This window comes from Perna viridis, chromosome 3 (assembly GCF_037379345.1).
Source record: "Perna viridis isolate PV_CMFRI_1.1 ecotype Kerala chromosome 3, ASM3737934v1, whole genome shotgun sequence".
Lineage (NCBI taxonomy): Eukaryota > Metazoa > Mollusca > Bivalvia > Mytilida > Mytilidae > Perna > Perna viridis.
The window spans coordinates 35,638,484-35,659,814 of NC_142447.1; the positions used below are offsets into that span (position 1 = coordinate 35,638,484).

At 32.3% G+C, this 21,331-nt stretch overlaps 1 protein-coding gene across 2 annotated transcripts; it reads left to right on the forward strand.

The window, feature by feature from the left end:
- The first annotated feature begins 3,643 nt into the window (after positions 1-3,643).
- Positions 3,644-20,987, forward strand: LOC148622042 (F-box/WD repeat-containing protein 5-like). Of its 2 annotated transcripts, none has more exons than XM_088571545.1 (8): positions 3,644-3,724; positions 5,531-5,730; positions 6,922-7,164; positions 7,770-7,941; positions 11,105-11,241; positions 14,326-14,813; positions 17,111-17,302; positions 17,847-20,987. In XM_088571545.1, the coding sequence occupies exons 2-8, from the start codon at positions 5,536-5,538 to the stop codon at positions 18,247-18,249; spliced, it is 1,830 nt and encodes a 609-aa protein (XP_088427671.1). In that variant the 5' UTR covers positions 3,644-3,724; positions 5,531-5,535; the 3' UTR covers positions 18,250-20,987. The 2 variants fall into 2 exon arrangements, with proteins under 2 accessions (XP_088427671.1, XP_088427672.1); XM_088571546.1 differs by having other exon boundaries at positions 3,680-3,949.
- The last annotated feature ends 344 nt before the right edge of the window (positions 20,988-21,331 follow it).

A 21,331-nucleotide genomic window follows, 5' to 3' on the forward strand; every position in this document is an offset into this window, starting at 1 on the left:
CAAAGGTCGTCAAGAATTAGCGACAAGAAGTAGTGCGGTCCTACTAAACAATGAGTGGTAAAGAGCATAAAAGTCTGGTAAAGACTGGTACCGAAATATTGATTTATTTTATTGAATAAAAGTTTCTTTGTATATATATAGTGTTTATTTTTCTATGTGACCATTGAAAATAATATATCAACTATATTCTGGATATTTATTCATAGATCGGCATCTAGACATCGTCGCGCGATCAGTTCGCAAAGTCTGGTGATGTGAAGGAGTTAAATAGCTATTTATTTGCATTTAAAGAAACAAAAACAATGATGTATGGTATATAACTTGTTATGATTCAAAGTTATTTTATTAAATTAACGTGTCTTTTTAAATTTAAACATGATTTTTGGAGTATGTATTTCCACTCGTAGACTGTTCAAAATAAACTAATAATGTTACGGTGACGGTGAGGAAACTTAATTAATCAGTAAATAGATTCGAATGTCAAAATATCCCATCTATTTTTTGTGGTAAATGATATAGTTGTTTACTTTGTATGTACTAATAAATGCTACCAATGGTAATATGTGTTATAGTATATGTAATATTCAACCATTTCGTAACATCTTGATGGAAAGATAAATGGAATGTCTATACTTTATTTATTAGAAAACGAATATCAAACATGCTAAAACAAACGAAATAATACTTAATGTTTAAAAAGTTTACAAAACATGGCTAATTTAATTTGTCTGACATATGTCTTTTCTGCTTCTTCGGTTAAATGGACACCGTCTTGAAGAAATGCACTCTCCTTAGGATTTATAAGTCCTCTTACTTTCCAAAACATAACTCTGTTACTGTTTGAAAATTTGTCTTGTAGTAATCTGTTGATAGAACTTCTTTTTTCCTCATAAGCTTCTGTTGTCACACCCCTTGGTTTAAAACGTGGGAATAAGCTACCAATTATAACTTCTCCAACCGCGTACTGTTGAATTAATGTCTCTACAAAATTACAAATGCAACTAAAACGGTATTTGCTGATGATGGGGTCCACCCCAGTTGCTCTCACGGGCAATGGGAATTGCCTTTTTAATGCTATTTCGGTAGCATTATTTGGCAACGAAAAATGCTTCGTCTGAGCTCAGATTGAAGACATTTTTCGATGTGTTTGAGAATGCTGCGTACTATCAACCCATTCATTCAAAAATTCTTATTCCAGACATATGCCCGCCCTTATGTGATTCCATTAAACACTGTGCACAGACTGGTAGTTGGTCGTGTGCATTGACCATGCATGCTGCCAGTAGTGTTACTGGTAGACCTATAATGTCTGTGTACCCCGTTGATAATGGACCCTCAGATCAGTATATTAAGATCTTGAACACATCCTTTAAGCCCCGTGCTTCAAGATCACGACATGAGCTTAGCATCATGTGGTCTGGTGGTCACACCATAGGCACTCTTTGGAGGCCTACCCACTTCGTCCCTCTCATTCCTGATACGGTAGACTGTTCCCCCATCTGCATAGATGATTTTGAACAGAGGATAAAAGACTTTACATACGGCAATACTTTGAATATTACTTTTTTTTCTGGATATAACTTACTCTACGGACATTTATTCGCCTGCAAGACAGGAGGATAAAAGACATTACATACGGCAATACTTTGAATATTACATTTTTTTCTTGGATATAACTTACTTTACGGACGATGGAGAGTAAGAGACTTGCAATACGGATTTATTGACAGAAAAAGAGAAAGTAAGTTAAATAGTATGTCCCTCTGGTCAGCAATTGTATGAGAAAAATATCTGAAATATGAAATTCTAATTTATAATGATAAAAAGATTTAATTGATATATCAGGACCTTCAAAAATATTTAAAATAAAGGGAGGGAGTAATGGTGATCTCCATATATTGATTGATTGATGGTCCATGAAGTTCAATTCTCCTACTTGCATATCAGTGAAATAACGTCTACAAGGTTTTTTTTTTTTAATTTAAGGTGAATTGATAATGAATGTAAATGTATTACAATAAAGTTTCAAGAAAAATGAGTTCAAGATTTTGAAAATACAACTTTGAAAGTTACCTTCAGCACCCGCGTAAGGAGTTTTCGTATCACAACTGATACGCTATGCCAGAGCTTGCCGTGATTACGCAGACTTTTTGTGTGTCGCGCTAGACTTCTTATATTTAGGCTTCTGGAACAGGGCTATGTTGCTACAAGATTGAAGTTATCACTACAGAAGTTTTATGGTCGCCATCATGAACTTGTGGATCGTTGTGATGTATCCATCTGCACCATGAAAACTGATTTGTTCATCGTGTCATAGTTTTCCTTTTCTCCTTCGTCTACACCGGACTTGACTTTTTATGAGCAACTCTGCGGGTGCTTCTAGAGAGGAAGAGGACGCTTACCCTACTGGCACACTTGGTCCAAGCTCCCATTTTTAGTGGAGTCCGAGTTGCTCATTTGCTTTTGTTACTTTGTATGTATTATTTTAGTTACTTAATGTTCTTTCTCGTGTATGTCTGTTTTCCATGTTTGGTCTTTGTCCCTGGATTGCTTTCTTTTGATTTCCGCTAGGACCTTGGTTCTCTTGATTACTCTTCACAGGAAGATTTGAAAATGAAAGAAAACAATTGAAGATGCAAGTATATTTACTTTATATTACACTCCCTTTGTGGTGCCATAGAACATTTCACTAAAAACTAGGAGCATGGACCAGGTGGACCGGTTAAGTAAGAGTATTATGTTTTACTAGACTTGAATACCCGCAGAGTTGCTCATAAAGTCAAGTCCAGGGTAAATGAAAGAGGAAAGGAAAATATGCCACGTTGAACAGATCAGTTTTCATGCATTACAGTAGTATCACATTGTATTTTCTTCTAATAACTTATTAACATCTGTAAGTTGTTTGAAAGAAATTTCTTATTGGTGATTTTTTTATTCTAAAATATTTTTTAATGTCTTGAAAAAGTGCTACTACCCCTGGAATATCTACCCTGTTAATTGTAACTTTCACTCTTTATTGTTTAGTTTACCTTGTTCGTGTTGGTGTACTATTTGTATGATATGTATGTCATGCACATTTTTAATTTTGGTCTGATTTTGTAATGGTACATTTTCGTTTTGGTTCGAATTATCCTGTCACCGATAATATGAGAGTTGGGCTTAAAGGCATTTGAATAGCGAACTACATAGAACAACCGGGCACAGTTGAATTAATTTTACAAGAAAGTATCTCCTTCTATGTATTTATTCAAATCATTAAACCTTTAGAAATTGTAAACCAAAAACTCATTTTTTTTATCAATTTAATGCACATACACATGTATATCACGCAAAACACATCAAATAAAGCATATACCTAAAACAGTTTGGCATAAAGCGTTACTAATGAGACTTTAACAGTCGAAACAAGGCTATAAACTGACCAAACATAGGAGTAGTACCATATTTATATTTTCTTGTTTAAAAATATACCCATTTTTAAAAAAAAATCTTGAGCTTAACTTTTTCTTGTCACTTTATTAAAATGTCTTTAAATTAATTTTATTTCACTTTATTTAACGAAAACGTCTTGACACTACATGTATTTCACTGCATCTTGTCGCTAATTTTTCTTCTTGACGCCTCTTGTCACTTCTTGACGCGTCTTGTCGCTTTATCAAGGGAGACAATTACGCAGATGTGTGTTTTTTCTCGTCGGAACTGGCAATCCCAGGATAATCTGAAGGTATATATACTATTTTTCAGTCATCTTCGTTCTGTCCGTGCGAGACTCGTAAGAGTGGTTAAGGACGTTAAATAAATCCTTTAGTAGTCATCTCCAGTGGGCGACTAAATCAGAAAACAGCTCCATTTTTTAATACGCCAATACCTGAATGCCTCAGTCAGTCAGTGACAGTAGTTTCATGAAATACAGCCAAAAATAGTGATTATCCTAACGAAGCACAAACAGGTCTGTAATACTTTAGTCTGAATTTCCCCTGACCCTGCAACCCTCGTCTTTTTATTTGAATATTGATATTGATGTATACATAAAAGAGAGGGTTGCAATGTCACAGAAAATTTTGACTAGCCTATGAATGAAATTTGTTTTTAATCTGCTGAAGAATTTTGTTTAATTATGATACATGCTGGACGGTAAAGAATACTGTACTGTAATGAATGAAAAATAGCATTGGTTTGGCAACTTGTTTGTATCTTTTAAAAACAGAAAATCAATCATATAATAAAATGTCAATAAATTTTGGAGTATCATTTTAACAAAATCATTATTTAAAATATCTGTTGCTACTGTGAGGTTGCACATTAAATATTGAGCTCAGCAACTTTGGCCAGTACAAGGCTGTGTCTGTTCAACTGGTCAAACATTCTCATCTGAAAATACTTGAAATATCTTATAGAATATAAAACTGAATCAATTAATCAACCAACCTAAATAAAACAAAACTATTATACACACGTAGCTATCATTTTAATATGAATCAAATGAGCATAAATAATCCAAATCCATCACCTCAACATTCTCAAAAAGTTACCTTCAGCACCCGCGTATGGAGTTTTCAAATCACAACTCATACGCCATGCCAGAACTTGCTGTGAGTACTCAGAATTTTTGTGTATCGCACTAGACTTCTTACCTTTAGGCTTCTGGAACAGGGCTATGCTGCTACCTGATGGAAGTTATCACTACAGAAGTTTTATGGTTGTCATCATGAACTCTTGAATCGTTATAATGTATCCATCTGCACCATGAAAACTGATTTGTTCATCGTGTCATAGTTTTCCTTTTCTGTTTCCTCTACCCTGGACTTGACTTTTTATGAGCAACTCTGTGGGTGTTTCTAGAAAAGCAGAGGACGCTTACCCTACCAGTGCACCTGGTCCATGCTCCCACTTTTTAGTGGAATCCGAGTTGCTCATTTGCTTTTGTTACTTTGTATGTATTATTTTAGTTACTTAATGTTCTTTGTTGTGTATGTCTGTTTTTCATGTTTGGTCTGTCTTTGGATTGCTTTTTTTGATTTCCACTAGAACTTTGGTTCCCTTGATTATTCTTTGAACAGAAGAATTGAAAATCATACATGTACAATGTAAATATTTATGTCATGCCTGTGTCAACTACATTAAACAATGGACACATAAGAATGACTATTATCATATCAACTGCATAAACCACACATGAATGAATTACTAGTACTAGTAATCACTAAAAGGAACTAGGAAAATTCACAATATAAGTGCATTTGAAACTCAGGATGGTGCAAAATCATTTGGGTCATCTGGAAGTATGTATGCATTTCAATTTAAATTGAGATTATAATGGGATTTATGTGTCAGTTTGCAGACATCTTAATGACTTTTAGTAATGCTGTTCAAAAAATTGTTCCTGAAAAAATCTACAATCTACAAAATGTACAACCTCATTGATATTCAAAGTAAGAGGTCATAAATAAAGGTAGCAGTAAAACTTGCAAATTATATTTCAATTTTTTCTTGTGACAATTTACAATCCAGCTTTTTGTCTTATCAACAGAAGTAATGGAGGAACAAGAAGATAGTGCTGATGTTACAGAGGATAGAAATGTTGGGTGTTGTAGAGATGAAGAGATGAATGAAGATGACATGACATGGGATGATGGCTCTTTTTGGCAACACATGCCTGATGACCTAATCATTCACATCTTTTCCTTCTTAGACTGCAACAGTTTGTTAGAAGCTTCAAAAACATGTAAAGTAAGCAAAACATGCACATTATTTATCATGTAACCATAACAACTATGGCACACAACAGTTGATTTCTTATATAAATCTTTGTTATCTGCCTACCGGTATGTGTTTATATGGCATATACATTTACAGTTACAATAAATCAGTTTATTAATCCCAGTTTTTAATAATTTCGTGGAGGTATATTCCCTTAACTTGACTTTGAATGGTGTATAACCCCTTAAAAATTTAATGAGCTTGGATTCAAAACAAATGTACAATTCTGTGAGGATAATGCAAGATCATAACAAAAATATTTATAGGACTGCAGTTATTCCTGATAATAAAAGTACTTTCTTTGTGGTTTTTGTATGACGGCAAATCATTTTTTTGGTCATTTAATGGAATCACCCTGTTGTTGTTGCTGTCATCATTGTTGGTGATTGTTAACATTACTTTATAAAGTTATATCTTGAATAAAACTTATCCGATCTTTTTGAAATTAAACACAGTGTTCCTTGATTTTGAATTTTATTTTAATAGCATTCCGTATGAAAATCCCTTCTCCCATTTTTCAATTAGATATCAGATATCACAAATTTTTTGTTTTTGGTCAGATTTCAATTTTTTTTTATTGAATTCCTAAATAAATCGTTGGTTATTGAGTTATAAGGTGCCAAAGGGCCCACAACCCCAAAAATTATCTTTTTTATTTTTGGTCTGATTTCATAAATTTTAATTGAATTAAAATTTTATGCTAAATTGTGTCCGAACCAGTTGCTGTGTCCATAATGAATTGTAAGTCCTTATGCTCAAGTGTGTCAAGAACTAGTATTGTGTCCCAATCTAATTAAAATTAGATCTATCAATTGTTCCATTCACTCAGTCACTGCATGTAGTGATTGAATGGAACAATTGATATGTCTAATTTTAATTAGATTGTATTGTGTCCAAGCTTGCCCCAAGTGCAGAGTTTGACATTCTGCAGTGGTATCATGCTGTGCTTCATGAAATTCTTTATTCTCTTATGTATTGATAATTTTAAAGGAAAAATGATTAAACAATAAGCATGTATCTACTTTTTACTAGAAAGGTACATGTTCATTGATTTCATCATGAAAAGATGGTAAAAACCAAACTACCAGTAAATATTTTGAATAACATAGATAGCCTCCTTTGGTATTTCAATATATATATTTGTGGGTATTTGTTTTATAGACCTGGAGACGTGTAACAGCAGATGAAAGTCTATGGAAGGATCTTGTGAGCTATAAAGTTGGTAAACCTAGAAATTCTCTCCCTGACTGTGACAGCTATTATCAAGAATATAGAAGATTGTGTATGAATGTCCCCAATGTTGAGAGTGAGAGTCTTAAGGAGCACAATGATGAGATCTATCATGTTTTGTTTTCTCCATCAGGGAGATTTTTCTCTACAACAGGCAGAGATGGACTTGTTGTAGTAAGTCTACATCTATATATGTAAGATACTTAGTTTTGTCACAACATGCACATGTAACTTTTTCAAGAGTTCAAACTAACTTTGAAATATTTCAGAAAAAAAACATATATAAATATAGAACTCTCATTTTTTAAAATGTAAACAAGGTCTGTAGGTATAAGAAATAAGTTATATCTATTTACACATGTAGGTATGGGGACTTAGTGGCATTTTTTTACTATGTAGGTATAGGATTCTAGTTATATCTTTCTACACATGTAGGTGTGAGAACTTAATTATTTTCATTTTTACTCATGTAGGAATAAGAATTTAGTTAGGGTATATATGTTTACACATGTAGGTATGAGAACTTAGTTATAACTTTTTACATATGTAGATATAAGAACTTACATGTAGTTACCATAGATATGTACTTACACATGTAAATAATGTGTAAATAGAAGACCTAAGTTATATTTATTTACATAATAGATATGTGAACTTAGTTATATGTATTTACACATGTAGGTTTAAGATTTATTGGTAAGTCATATCTATGTGAACTTAATTATATCTGTTTACATATGTAGGTATGAACACTTAATTATATCTATTTACACATGTAGGTGTGGGAACTAAGTATGCCTACTACAGTCTATACAGCAGAGAAGGTAGTGGAGGTACCCAGTTATACAAGATACTCAGAGTTTAACCAGTCAGAAACCAAACTCCTTGTAGCTGGAATAGATATGGGATATTTCTTTGATGGCTTTATCAAGATATATAAGTTTGGAAGAAGTAAAGTTGCTTTAAGTATCTTAATTTTCATTTGCAGTGTTACACCATGTCTTTGTCAGCATTTTTGTGTCACACCATACAAGTTTATTAATTTGATTAATGCATGTAAATGTATGTAAAATTTTGGTGAAGAAATTATAACATACAAACAAAACATCTTCATAACTATATAACTGTGGTGTCAGCAGTGAAGTTATATACTAATACTGACTGTGTTATCTGTACATGTAATGGCTTAAATAGAACCATTGGACTATTATCTTATTATAGAGTGGAACCTGCATGGGTATTATTTGTACAGGCTGTCTGCCATGTTGTCTATATGGAACTTGATTTAATGTTTATATATTAGTATTTTCATCATTCAGTTTATTTGAAAAAAAATTGTTTTTGTTTTCTTTTGAATTTGCCATACTTTAACAAGTATAAAAGTCAATTTTTATAACCAACTTCATATAAAGCCTATGTGAAGAATAAGTAGTGCAAATTTTTTTTATCACATATTTTATTGAATTAACATCAATTTTGCATGTGTAATAAAAGCATTAATTTTGTGTATGTTATCAGCCATCACATGAGATTCACTTACGTTACGTCTGCACAACTGTGCAAATCATTGTTCTGTTTATGGGCAGTGTCACAGTCCATTTAACATAAAGTTGTCAATTGAAATTGCAGTTTGTTTTTAGCTCTTCTGGCCAAAGGCCATGTGAGCTATTGCCATCACTTGGCATCCGACGTTGTCATCGTTAACAATTATACAAAATTCTTCTCCTCTGAAACTACTAGACATGGTATGAATGTTTTTTTTGGGGTATCCTGCATAGAACTGATGTGGGAATTTTTGATTCGTCAAAAAACATGGCCACCGTTACTAAAAATAGAACATAGGGTTCAGACAGTAGTTTTTCACATATATCTCCTAAACTGTTAGGTTTAGCTGAATTTTGACTAGGTAAAAGTGTACAGCATGATGAGATCTATCTCTGGTCAAATTTTGTTTTTAATCTATTAAGCCATGTTGGAGTTATTGCCCTTTTTCAGCGATTTTTGGTATTTTTAATGTTATTTCTTTCAAAAATCTTCTCCTCTGACACTACTTGACCAATTGAAACCAAACTTGGTATGAATGTTTCTTGGGGTATCCTGCATAGAACTGGTATGGGGATTTTTGATTCATCAAAAAACATGGCTGCTGATACTAAAAATAGAAAATAGGGGTCAGACAGTAGTTTTTCATATATAGCTCCTAAACCGTTAGGTTTAGCTGAATTCTGAATTGGGGTAAAAGTTTTTAGCATGATGAGATCTATCTCTGGTCAAATTTTGGTTTTAATCCGTTAAGGTCTCACTAACCACTTCTAACGTTTCCATTACTTTACATGTTAAAAAAGTAATTTTCAAAGTCTCACTGTGAATTCCCTGGACAAATAACATCTTAAAGTTGCATACCGTTGCGAAGCTTGGAAAATAAGGCTTCCAAAATCATTATGCTAATGGTACGATGATTATAGAAATTCATCAAAAAACATGGCTGCTATTACTAAAAATAGAACATGGGGTCAGACAGTAGTTTTTCACATATATCTCCAAAACCGTTAGGTTTAGTGTGCACTATACAGTTACATTAAGGCACACTGTTTCGCACACCAAGTTACCCCAGTCAAATTTTGTAAAACTTAAAATTAAAATTTGAAATTTGGTGTACATGTTGTTTAAATGTAGTTAAGCATTTATACATAGACAGATGTAATATATGTAAGGTAAACAGGTGTAATTTAAAGGAAGAATGGTATCCGGAACGTATCAGTCCCCTGCCGTATTAGGTTCTCTCCTCGGCATCAGATGGCTGATTTTCAAAATACCTTATTTTGCACAAACTTTTGGAACTAAAATTGTGAGAGAATGAATTGAAAAGGGTCTTATTATTTTGACCCTTTTTCCAACTACTCCATGCATGCTTTCATCCTGCGGTAGTGTCTAAGTGCCTGATATTTTATAAAACATAGTAATTGGCTGTTAGTTTTGGAAAGGCACCTCTAATTTGTACTAAAACTCAGTAATATTTTTTTCATTATGTTACCATGGCTACTGGATTTTATAACAATAATCACTAAATTACTTATAAATGACTTGAATCTTCACACACCAAGGATTTTAAAAAATATGCACTTTTTTATGACAAAACACTAGAAATTTCTGTGTGGATTGCCTCAAAACAGCTTTATTTAAAAAAAATGAGACCAGATATTCAGAAATGACCTAACTGTATTGTACTACCTTGTCCAAATTCTTTCAATAGCTGAAATGATCCATATTATTAGGACTACAAAAGTCTTCAGACTCCTTGTAAGAGTTTTTGCCCTTGAAAGGGGAAAAATGACTTTTTTTTTAATAGTTTTCAGTCAACATCTTAAAAACTATAATAGATTAAAAGAAACTTTCAATTGTTGAAAAGATCGTGTGATAAGTTCTACCAAAGACTTCTTGAGTCAAAATTGTTGGACAACTTCTTGTTTAATTTATTGCCTTTGAAAGGCAAAATTCAACAAGGTGAGCGATTCAGGCTCCTGGGAGCCTCTTGTTAGTATTACAACAGTAACATAGGATTGAAAATATCATGTAGTAAAAACAATAGAAAAATAATTAGTTGCTGATATACAGTAATCTGCTGTCATAATGGAGAGCAATACTGTACTGAGAAAAGTCAAAGCCAACAGAGAATACTGTAAACTTAATTTTTGTGGATTCTGTCAAGTGAATATATTGCGGGTATCAATTTTCACAGTTTAAAAAAAGGTTTAGTGTTATTTAGTAGTAAAATCAATTACGCAGGTATTATTTTCTGCATTTTTCTGTTCATCACGAAAACAGTTGAAATTAGAACACTGCGAAAATTAGTATGTTTACAGTAGACCATACACTTTTTTTATGATTTTGTTTCAAAAGTAAAATTGGTAAATAATTATTACTGATATGAAAATATGTGATAAACAAATCAGTACATGGCCTTTTTTATGGTGCCCTTAATATCAGCTCAGGATTGATACCATCCCATGGGGGACAAGGGCAATATTAAAAAGACCATGTACCGGTATTAATTTATAATTATCTTTCATTTATTCAATGACTTCATTGTTCAATAGCTTTATTTTGTTTGCAGAACTAGAGACTTTATGTGTTGTCAGAATTGAATTCCCAAACTTCCGTGGAACTTGGTTCAATGATGATTATTTTATAACTATGAGTAGAACAAGTGATGAAAGGAATGGTCACTATTTACAAGTTAGAACCCATTATGTAAGTATTCTTATAGAGAAATGGGGGGTACTGTTTGTAGACTGATCCATAATTCAAATTGAGTCAATAGATTTAATGTTATGGTGCAGTTGCAACACTCCAAAATATTATTTACTTGAAATGTACCTTAAAGGAATTAATTATATGAAGGAACAATTGCCTGTATCATGTCAAGACAGTTTCAAACACCCTTATTACTATGAGGCACAAAATTGTTGTAATGATACAGGTGTATGCTACTGCAAAGATGTCATATACATTGTCATTTTACCCTGCTCTGAAGGAGAGGGGTATACTGTTTTAGCCTTTGTTTGTTTCCGTGGGTCTGTGTGTCTGTTTGTCCGTAACAATTTTTCTGTCTCAGTTTTTTCAGCAACTACTCATCACAGTGGCTTGAAACTTGATCACATTCTTCCTGTAGGTATGCTATATGGTGGGATACATTTTTGAAAATATTCTAAAACAACTTCTTGTTTACAGAGGAATTTGTTTATTTTTCTTATATTGTGATTGGAGGCGGGGCTATCATTCACAGACTTCTTGTATTGGAATATATGACAACAACTGGTACAATGTGACAAAAGCTAATGTATAAAGTTTAATACAAAAAGTGAAGAAATTTATACAACTTTTTTACTTTAAGTGACATATTGTAACTTAAATTGCTAATGCCTAGGATATATTCATTTGGCTCTATTTCATTTTGTAAAGTTATTTTGCCTATTGACGTTAATGACATTTTCTTAATGATGTATTTCAGTTATTCAAGAAATTCTGAAAAATGGTTTTGTAACAGTACATCTACATATTAAGCTACTGGCAAAACATGCTTCGCTTTTATGTTAAAGTCAATCAATAAAACTAAAAACCATATTTTTGGAAGGTACTTGGGATGTTTCATAACCACTTGATGAAAAAAAAAGCTGCAGTGCATATAGTCAGAATAAACATGAAAAACACTTTTTTCATTTCACTGCTGAAAGTGGGTAGCTAAGATGCTTTTAGTCCCCCCCTTTGAACTCTTCACAAACTATTGTAATACAAATGTTAAAAATATTTGCATGAATTTTCTTAGCTTTCTAATTTAACAATATCTAACTTTCTATACTCAGTAGTTTCAATTAAAAATAGGTTATTGCCCTTACCTTCTAGAAACAGGTAAATTACTGTTATATTTACATCTATTAGTTAATTTATGTGATTTAATCAAGAGGCAACATGCAGGATAAAAATATATTTAGGAGTAACATTTACTCAGCATATTTTGGTGATTGCCTTTATTTTATATTCATAAAAGCATAGTTAGTTGTTGGGTTGTAAACATTGTTATTAAAATTTACATGTAACCTTTTTTTTTGCTCTTTTTGTACTGTTTTTTTCTAAAAATATTCTTTTCTCAAACTGTAATAAAGATTTTTACCAAACATTGTAAACATGTTTCTGAAGATATTGTGCACAGTACTGTTGTAAGGATGTTTTATCCATTTACATGACTACTACTAATACTAAAAATAGAGATTAAGGGCCAAAGAGCATTTTTCTGCAGATTTTTCAAAAACCCTTTGGTTTAGACTAATTCTGATTTGGATTAAAGTATGCAGCATGATTTAATTTAATCATAGATATATTTTCATGAATATTTAATGACTTGCTGGAGTTATTGTCCTTTTTTGCATAATAGGGATGTTGACCTCAATGATCTTTATAAATGGTCCATTTTGTGTTGCTCAAATAGATCAGCAGGAATGATGTATAGGGGCCTCTTTAATTGATGAACTTTTTCCTCCAAATGGTACAACTAAATGATTTTATTTCTCCAGTTGATAGAAAAAAGTGGACATGGTGAAATGCAACACATGCACCAGTGTATAATCTTTATACAAAATAGAAAATACTTTCAGGGATCACTAAAAGGTGAGCGATTCAGGCTCTTTAGAGCTTCTAATTATTTATAAGTTATGGTAATGATATTGTAGGGAAATCCTCTTTTGTGATTTTCTGTTTTAGTCTATACTGTGTTATTGGAATAGTATGATGCCCATTTTCCTGAACAAGCATGTTTTTGTTGTATTTTAGGGCCCATTTATTCCCTGTGTAGAAAATTTCTCATTTAGTCAAGGTCCTTGAACTGCCTTTGCCTTTTCTTATACCCCATGCAAATGAAGTTTGGGGGGTATATAGATTTTACCCTGTCTGCCCATCCATCTGTCCAAGCTATTTTCTTAGCAGCTTGCTTTGAAACTTTGCGGAATGTTATATGACCACATGGATATGTTTTTTTTTCAGCAAAACTTGGTCAATGGAGTGTTTACAGTTAGATTACCATATGGAGATGTGCATATTGTCAGGAATTAGTCATATTTAGTCATTGTGCTTGGAGTTGGGTACATTAGGAATAGCAGCAAATTGTGTGTCAAAAGTTTGTAGTCTATCCACCATAAAAATTGTGTCCAATATGAATCATATGTCCAAATTGGTCTCCAATTGTATAATTCAACATGCTGCATTAGGGGCAGTGTCTGTTATTTTTTGGTAGGGTTGTTGTTTTTTATGCCCCCACACTGTTCAGTTGAGGGCATATTGTTTTACCCCTGTCTGTCCATCTGTCCTATTCAGGGTATATTGTTATTCCGCTTAATTCCTCCTACAGTATTTAGGGTACAAAGTTGATACTTTGCTGAATGATTATACATGTATATGGATTGAAGATGTGTGCATTATCAGGGTTTGGATTTCTATCAATATTTGACATTTTTATGGATAGATGGACTTAGTCATTTCATCACCATTTTGAGTGAATAGGGTACATGTCTATTCCAGGACATTTTCAAATTCTTTCTCTGATCATAAAATTGTCGCCATTCTAAAGGATTAAAGCTTGTAAGTATGAATTGACTTTTATATATGTCAGAAAATATATGCTGGGGCATCAAATGTGTCTCTCAGACACAACAATCTTCTTATAAATGAATTTTGACAACCAAACTATGCAGTAGCTGTGTTAAAATGGAGTGTGGGGGCATCCCTTTTGTTTAGTTTAGACATGTTTCCCCTAGCAATATTTTCTCTCTTTGTTTATTTCAGGCTGACAGAAAGTTATTACAAAATTCATTTAGTGAACTTACAAAGATAAAAAATAATCAACATAGGAATGACTTCATGCGTGTGGTTGATAAATCTAAGTGGCCTGCGAAACAAAACATTGATTCCAGACAATTATGTTGTAAAGAGATAGACATAGAATGCTGTTCTATGTGTGATCCAGGAATGGATTGTACTTCTGATGATACCACTAATTTAGATGAACAAAGAGAACAGTCAAGTAGCAGTGTTAATGAACATCGTTGTGATAAAAGTTTATTGATACATCAGACATCTACAGTGAATTATCATGCATCACTTTTCCAATATCACATTAATAATAAGGATTTCAAGAAGGAGGAAGATTCCATCAATTTTGATGAAGAAGATGAATATACAGAAAACAAAGAAGATAAAGGTTTTACATTACCCCAGATTGTGTGTAACTCTGAGTGTACTGTCTTAGGAACCAATCTCTCTGGTGACCACAGGTAATTACCACACCTCAGACTGTGTATAACTCTAAGTGTACTGTGTTAGGAACCAATCTCTCTGGTGACCACAGGTAATTACCACACCTCAGACTGTGTATAACTGAATGTACTGTTTTAGGAACCAATCTCTCCAGTGACCACAGGTAATTACCACACTCAGACAGTGTGAAACTCAGAATTTACTGTTTTAGGTACAAATCTCACTAGTGATCATAGGTAATTAACATATCTAAGACTATGTATAACTCTGAATTTACTGTTTTAGGAACCAATTTGTCTAGTGACCACAGGTAATTACTACACCTCAGTCTGTGTATAACTCTGAATGTAGTGTTTTAGGAACCAATCTCTACAGCGACCACAGGTAATTACCACACTCAGACAGTGTGAAACTCAGAATTTACTGTTTTAGGAACCAATCTCTCTAGTGACCATAGGTAATTACCACACCTCAGACTGTGTATAACTCTGAATGTACTGTTTTAGGAACCAATCTCTCTAATGACCACAGGTAATTTCTTATTGTATAACTTTAGAATTGTACTTTTATGTATAGCTCTTTGAAAGACACTACTATGTTGTGTGACAACAGTTAAATATGGGAATAGGAGTATTTATAAGAGAGCATTTGATTATTTTATGACTTTATCAGTAACTTTATTGTTTTTGGGTTTTTGATCCTTTAGGATCAAAATACCTTATGTTACCGGTTTGTCAGTGGAACTTTCCTACTATTTCTGAGCACTATACAAAATTATAGTCCAAATGTAATTCCTTTTATATCATTCAACTCCTCTTTTATAACAAGTAATTATGTTTCTTGCAATTTATCTGCTCAGTAATATTCTATTATTTATGCAAATGAAATTAAGATCTAGTCTTCATATCAACTCAAGATTTGACGGACTCCTTTTTGGCCTTGAAAGATATTTAGTAATAAATTTACATTTAGGGAATTTATTTCTTGCAGTATCTGGAAGAATAAAATGTCTTTAATATTTTCATTTTAACACACTTATAAGTCAAATTATCCATCCTATCATTAATATTTTACCATTTATAAACAGGAAGTGAAGAGCAGTGATTTTAACCAAGTAAAATTGGTGGGAAATTCAAATTGATTAAAGTGTCTAGATTTTGTAAATCTTGTGTTAAGGAAATTATTTTCTTAAGCTGATATTGGTTTTATTGAAGTATAATTGTTATGTAGGATAAATACTCTTTTAATATAGCTTTTGAATGTAAATGCACTTTGACTTTTGGAGAGATTTAAAATTGGGGAAAAAGGTGAAATGGAACAAAAATTTGTAAATGTATGTGAAGTTAGATCAGTAGTATAGATTGACTTGCAGTTTATACATTTTAAAGAAGGATAGTTCTTAATAGTATTTTAAATGTAATGTATGGTCAGAATTTTATTTAACATCATATTATCTTTGAAATTTGTTCATGCTACAATTTTCTTGAGAATGAAAAACCGCCAGTGCTATCAGCACTTTGATTCAATTGTTCTTACTGCATGATATTTTCTGTCTCATGCTACAATATCCCTGACAAGGTTACATCAAATCAATTGTGACGTTGCCAATAAACAGAATAAGGTTAGTTTTGAATGTCTCGACAGAATATCACATCTTGCCTTACTGTAATCACTGTGATACTTTCTGTCTCAACTTCAAGACTGCCTTTGTTCTGCATGTATGAGTACTGTGAAAGTATTATTATTTGTGGGTACCAATTTTGATGGATTTCGTGGGTTCTGTAAACCACACAATTAGGTTCTGAACAAAAAGAAAATATTCCAGTAGCTTATATGATAGAGTTGTCAAATTCACGAATTCAAGAATCCACTAACTAATCATTTTCCTTTAAACCATGAAAATTGGTATCATGAATAAAAGTATTTTCACTGTATGTGATTATGCTGAATTGTCTGAATCAGTATGGAATTGGGCTAATAACTACACTGTTGAATTACTTTTCTAGGTAAAAAGTAGAATAATCAGGCTTGAAATCATATGTCTAGGTGACTAAACTTTGAACATAACTTTATGATCTAGACTTCAGATTTAAGGATAGTTAAACAACTATGCCTTATCGTCTTTTTATAAATCCCAAATAATCAGTCTAGGAAGCACTAATAATTAGGCTGTTCAAAACAATGAAATTTTTTACACAGGAGCTTAAACACTGATTAAATTTTTTTTTTTCCTGTGAAATAATACTTTACTTTATGTACATGTACATTGTATGTGCAAAAATAATAGCTGTGCCTTTAACTTTTCTCATGTTAGGTACTTCGTATATAGTGTACGTCCCAAAACAATTACTAATGGAAGGAAGGAATATTCTGTATCTATAGAGACAAGGGTATACGATCTGCAGAATGATAAGGATACAGGAGAGATTTACTTAGGAGCCACAGCTGTAGGGACTGACCATGTCTCCTATATATTCCCTACTATCAGTCAGGACTACATAGCAGGGTATTTATTGTAAAATAGTCCTAAGTCTCTCTTAGTTTCTTAATTTTTTCACATTATGCTGCTTGTTCATATGTAAGTTTTTATGCCCCCTCCCTAAACTTGGAATAGCATTATTTGAAACAGGTAAAAAACATGTATGCTTTTGTTATCATAATAAAATGATTAATTCCAACTAGTTAATGAAATAAATTATAGATAATTCATCAGTTGAAGTTAGATCGTAACTTTCTGTTGTTGATGCATCAATGAACTACTAATTTATCCTGATCATAGAGAAAAGATTAATGTAAAGTTATACCAGGATTTTTTTGTATAATTTTATTACTTGTAATGTATGTGACAAATAACCAGGAAAAGGAAATAATAATTGAATTCACTGAGTTTAATTAATTACCCCTAACAGCCTGTTGATATGCATGCTTCCAATAGGTCATGACCTAAAAATTCGAGTGGAGATTATGCAGTTGAAATTGCACAGCAGTGTACTTGCAATTCCAGATTGAGTGAAATGTAATGAACTCTGAAAACTTATTAATATTTTCAGTGGGAGCGAAAATTTGAAGGCTTATATTTGGGACAGGAAGTTTGGAAACTTACTCTCAGTACTGGTACATGACTGTGGAGTACATTCTCAGAATGGAGTCAATGCAACAGCATTTTGTCCTTCTGATCAAGAAGTTCTTGTGACAGTCTCTGATGATCTGATTGTAAGGGTATGGCGATCAAGACAAAAAATTCATGATTCCAGGATAGCAAGTGTAATAGATGAAGGCTTCTGTAAAGATGGTGTGGATGGGTTAGTGTGTTCATCAGGATCTAATGTACCAATATCCTGTGGTGAAGAGTTTGATTTGGTGGGTGAGGAGAAAGAAGACAAAGTAACATGTTGTTATGGGTTTCGACCCAGGCATAAGGTCAAAAAGAAAAACTTCAATGCCAAAGATTAGGGGTAATGCCACAGTCTTCTTGTTACTTATAATTAAAATTCACTCAATTAGTTGATTGCACTTATTTATTGAGAAAGCTTGGAATAAAAAAACACCTTGTATTTAAGATTCATACTAATTACTCAAATTTCTACAAAACTTGTATATACATGAAGTATGTGAATGACAGATCATCCAAATTTTAAAAGAAATGTTACATGATGTATAAGTTTCCTGATTATAATTTGTTGTTATTGTTTTTTTTTTAAATAATGAAATGGCATATTCCAACACATATTGGTTAAAAATATTCCAATAGTAGCCAAGGGTACAACACATTGAGTCCAAATTGTTACACACACACACACACTACATGTACCCGTTTGTAAGGCCAAATAAAAGTAATTAGAAGATTCTCATCCCCTCTTGTCCCTAAAAAATTGACAAAAATAAAAAAAATGGGGCAAACATTTCAAAATCAGGATTTGTTTGGACCAGTTTCTAATAATTAGATACTATAACACACAAATCTTTCATTTCTTGGTGACCTAAACAATATTTCCTTCTCTAAAACTGATGTGGCTATGGATCTATCTATACTTAAAATAGCTAAATTAGGCTAGCAAATGTCTCGTAAGAAATGAAAAATGAAATATATAAGCATCCCGCCTGCCCCATAGTTTTTGTGAATCTTTAATGAGAATCTACTATTTAAGTTGGCTTGGCCTAATAGTGCTATTTTTAAAGACATGATTTTTATATGTACATTTGTGTTACATACTGTTTGTTGATGTTTAAGGAAGTCATTTGAGATTTATTTAAGCATGTACAGTGCTTGCACTTATTATTTTTTAGATATATTTTCATGCAAGTTGTTAAAGTGGAAAAGAATATTTTTGCTAGAATAAATGGTTTCCGAGTTTGTGATAATAGAATTAATGAACTTGTACATTTTGAAGTATATGTAGGCCATGGAAAATTATTGTTGCTTCCCTTTATTCATTACAATAAAAAGCAATATACTGATTCTACACTCTAGCCACTGATTTATAAAATACTTACCAAAAAAAGGCACGCAATGGGTATCTCAGGACCAAACAAATTCCAGGATTAGGATACTATTACAGGTACATTTTGTAGTATAAAAAAGGTTGTCTAATTGCAAAAAATTAAGGTCCTTAATAGAAAAATTCAGTTTTTGATGACAAAGATAAATGTTCTATATGGACATAAGGTTGTTTGAGATGTACAGGTTGTATGTCAGTTTAAGTAGTTTTTATACTTTGCCACATGAAGTGGAGTGATATTATATATCCTCCAATAAGTTGCTTGTCCATCTGTACACCAGTCTGTTTGACACAAGTGTGAAATTGAGAACCATAAAATACAAGTAAACTTTCATTTTTAGCAAAATTTGGCCTTTTTGAACATTTTTGCCATCCCCCATGTTTTGCAGGGTGTTGCTTAATGTTTCATTAATGCCCTATTTTTCATCAAGTTTTATGCCCTACTTATCAAAAATATTTTACTTTACGACTTGTAGTAATGGCTTTACTATAGATACATGCTTTGTTCATTGACTTTTGGCTTTATTTATGAATTATTCATATGACAGCCTAAATTGATATTAGGTTCATTGATATGAAAATAAATTCTGTTTATCATGGGGGGATCTAGCAATAGTTTTCCTTGTCTTATGTATTTGTTTTCATAATTCTGATATCTGTCTTTCATGAAGTTGTGATATTTATCTATATTTCCATTTTATTTTTTTCGTAGATTGTTGATCTTTTTATCACATTGTTATGTTTTCATGTCTTTCTTGATATATTTATTTAAGACATTTTCAAAGTCTGTACAAATTATTTACATCATTTATTATCCATATATATATCGTTTACTACAGTAACTGCGTTAGTCACTAAATAGTCTTGTGTTCTTGGTAACATTATACTAAAGCTTTTATCGTCTCACCTAAATCCCATGTTCAAGTAAGCTATTGCTGTATTTTTTTGTCAGCTGATGTATATTGCCCTGTATATTTTTGTTGTTTTAAGTAAGAAAGAAATCTACAGGTTTAAAATACAATCTCAGGACATTCTTCAAAACAATCCACTTGTAAACGTATTTGAACAACAAAAACAAGTTTAATTTCTGTTTTGCTAGCGGCCAGTTTTCAAAATTTAAAACACCAGGTATTACAAGTACTTTTGTTTTGAACTTGTTTTAGCATTTCGATGACAGAAATGACATTGTCAGGTTACTACTTAAGCTAAGAATTATTTTTGCTGCTGTGCCACTGATGCTCAGATCACTAGCAAGTTATAAGTCAGACTCCGTGGAGCCTCTTGTTCATTTTTGTTGCCAAAAACTGATAACAGATCAGTACCACCTCATATGCTTTGAATGTTTTTTTTTATTAATATATAGCTTCATTGCTTTTCAGTTTCAGAAATTATTGTAACACTTATTATTCTGACAGATTTTTTAAGTAACTCAAATTCTATGTGTTCAATTTCTAGAGCTCTATTCGCATGTAGGTTAAACTTCAAAGCCAAAATGTTTTATTCTTAACATGAATAAATGTGCAATCCTATTGTAATATATAAATTAATAAAGGCATCAATTAGGGTTTTGAATTGGTGAAATTAGTGATACCCTACCTAACAATACTGCCTCATTATATAATGTCAAGTTTTTATAATAGTGCTTGTACTGTTCTGATGGTGTGATCTCTTATAATAAACTGTTTAAATCAACAATGGTGAATTTTCGTGTCAGATAGGCATGAAACCAGGCAAGACCATTACTGTGATTTTATCTCCTTCCTGAAACTATGGTACTGCAAATTTAGATATCAGTACATGTACTACTTATTAATATGATTTTATGTCAATAACATTGTTTGCCTGGTGTCATGAATTAAGTTTTAATGGCAATCTTATTGTTTGCCTGATGTCATGGATTTATGTCATAGTCAAATCACCCAAGACATTTATAATTGGAGTCAATGTTTGCCAGCTAGGATGAAAATTTGGTTGCTTCAAGTCACTAATTATCTGTCTCTGGGGGTTTCACATCTTCCTACAGGCTGTAACACCCA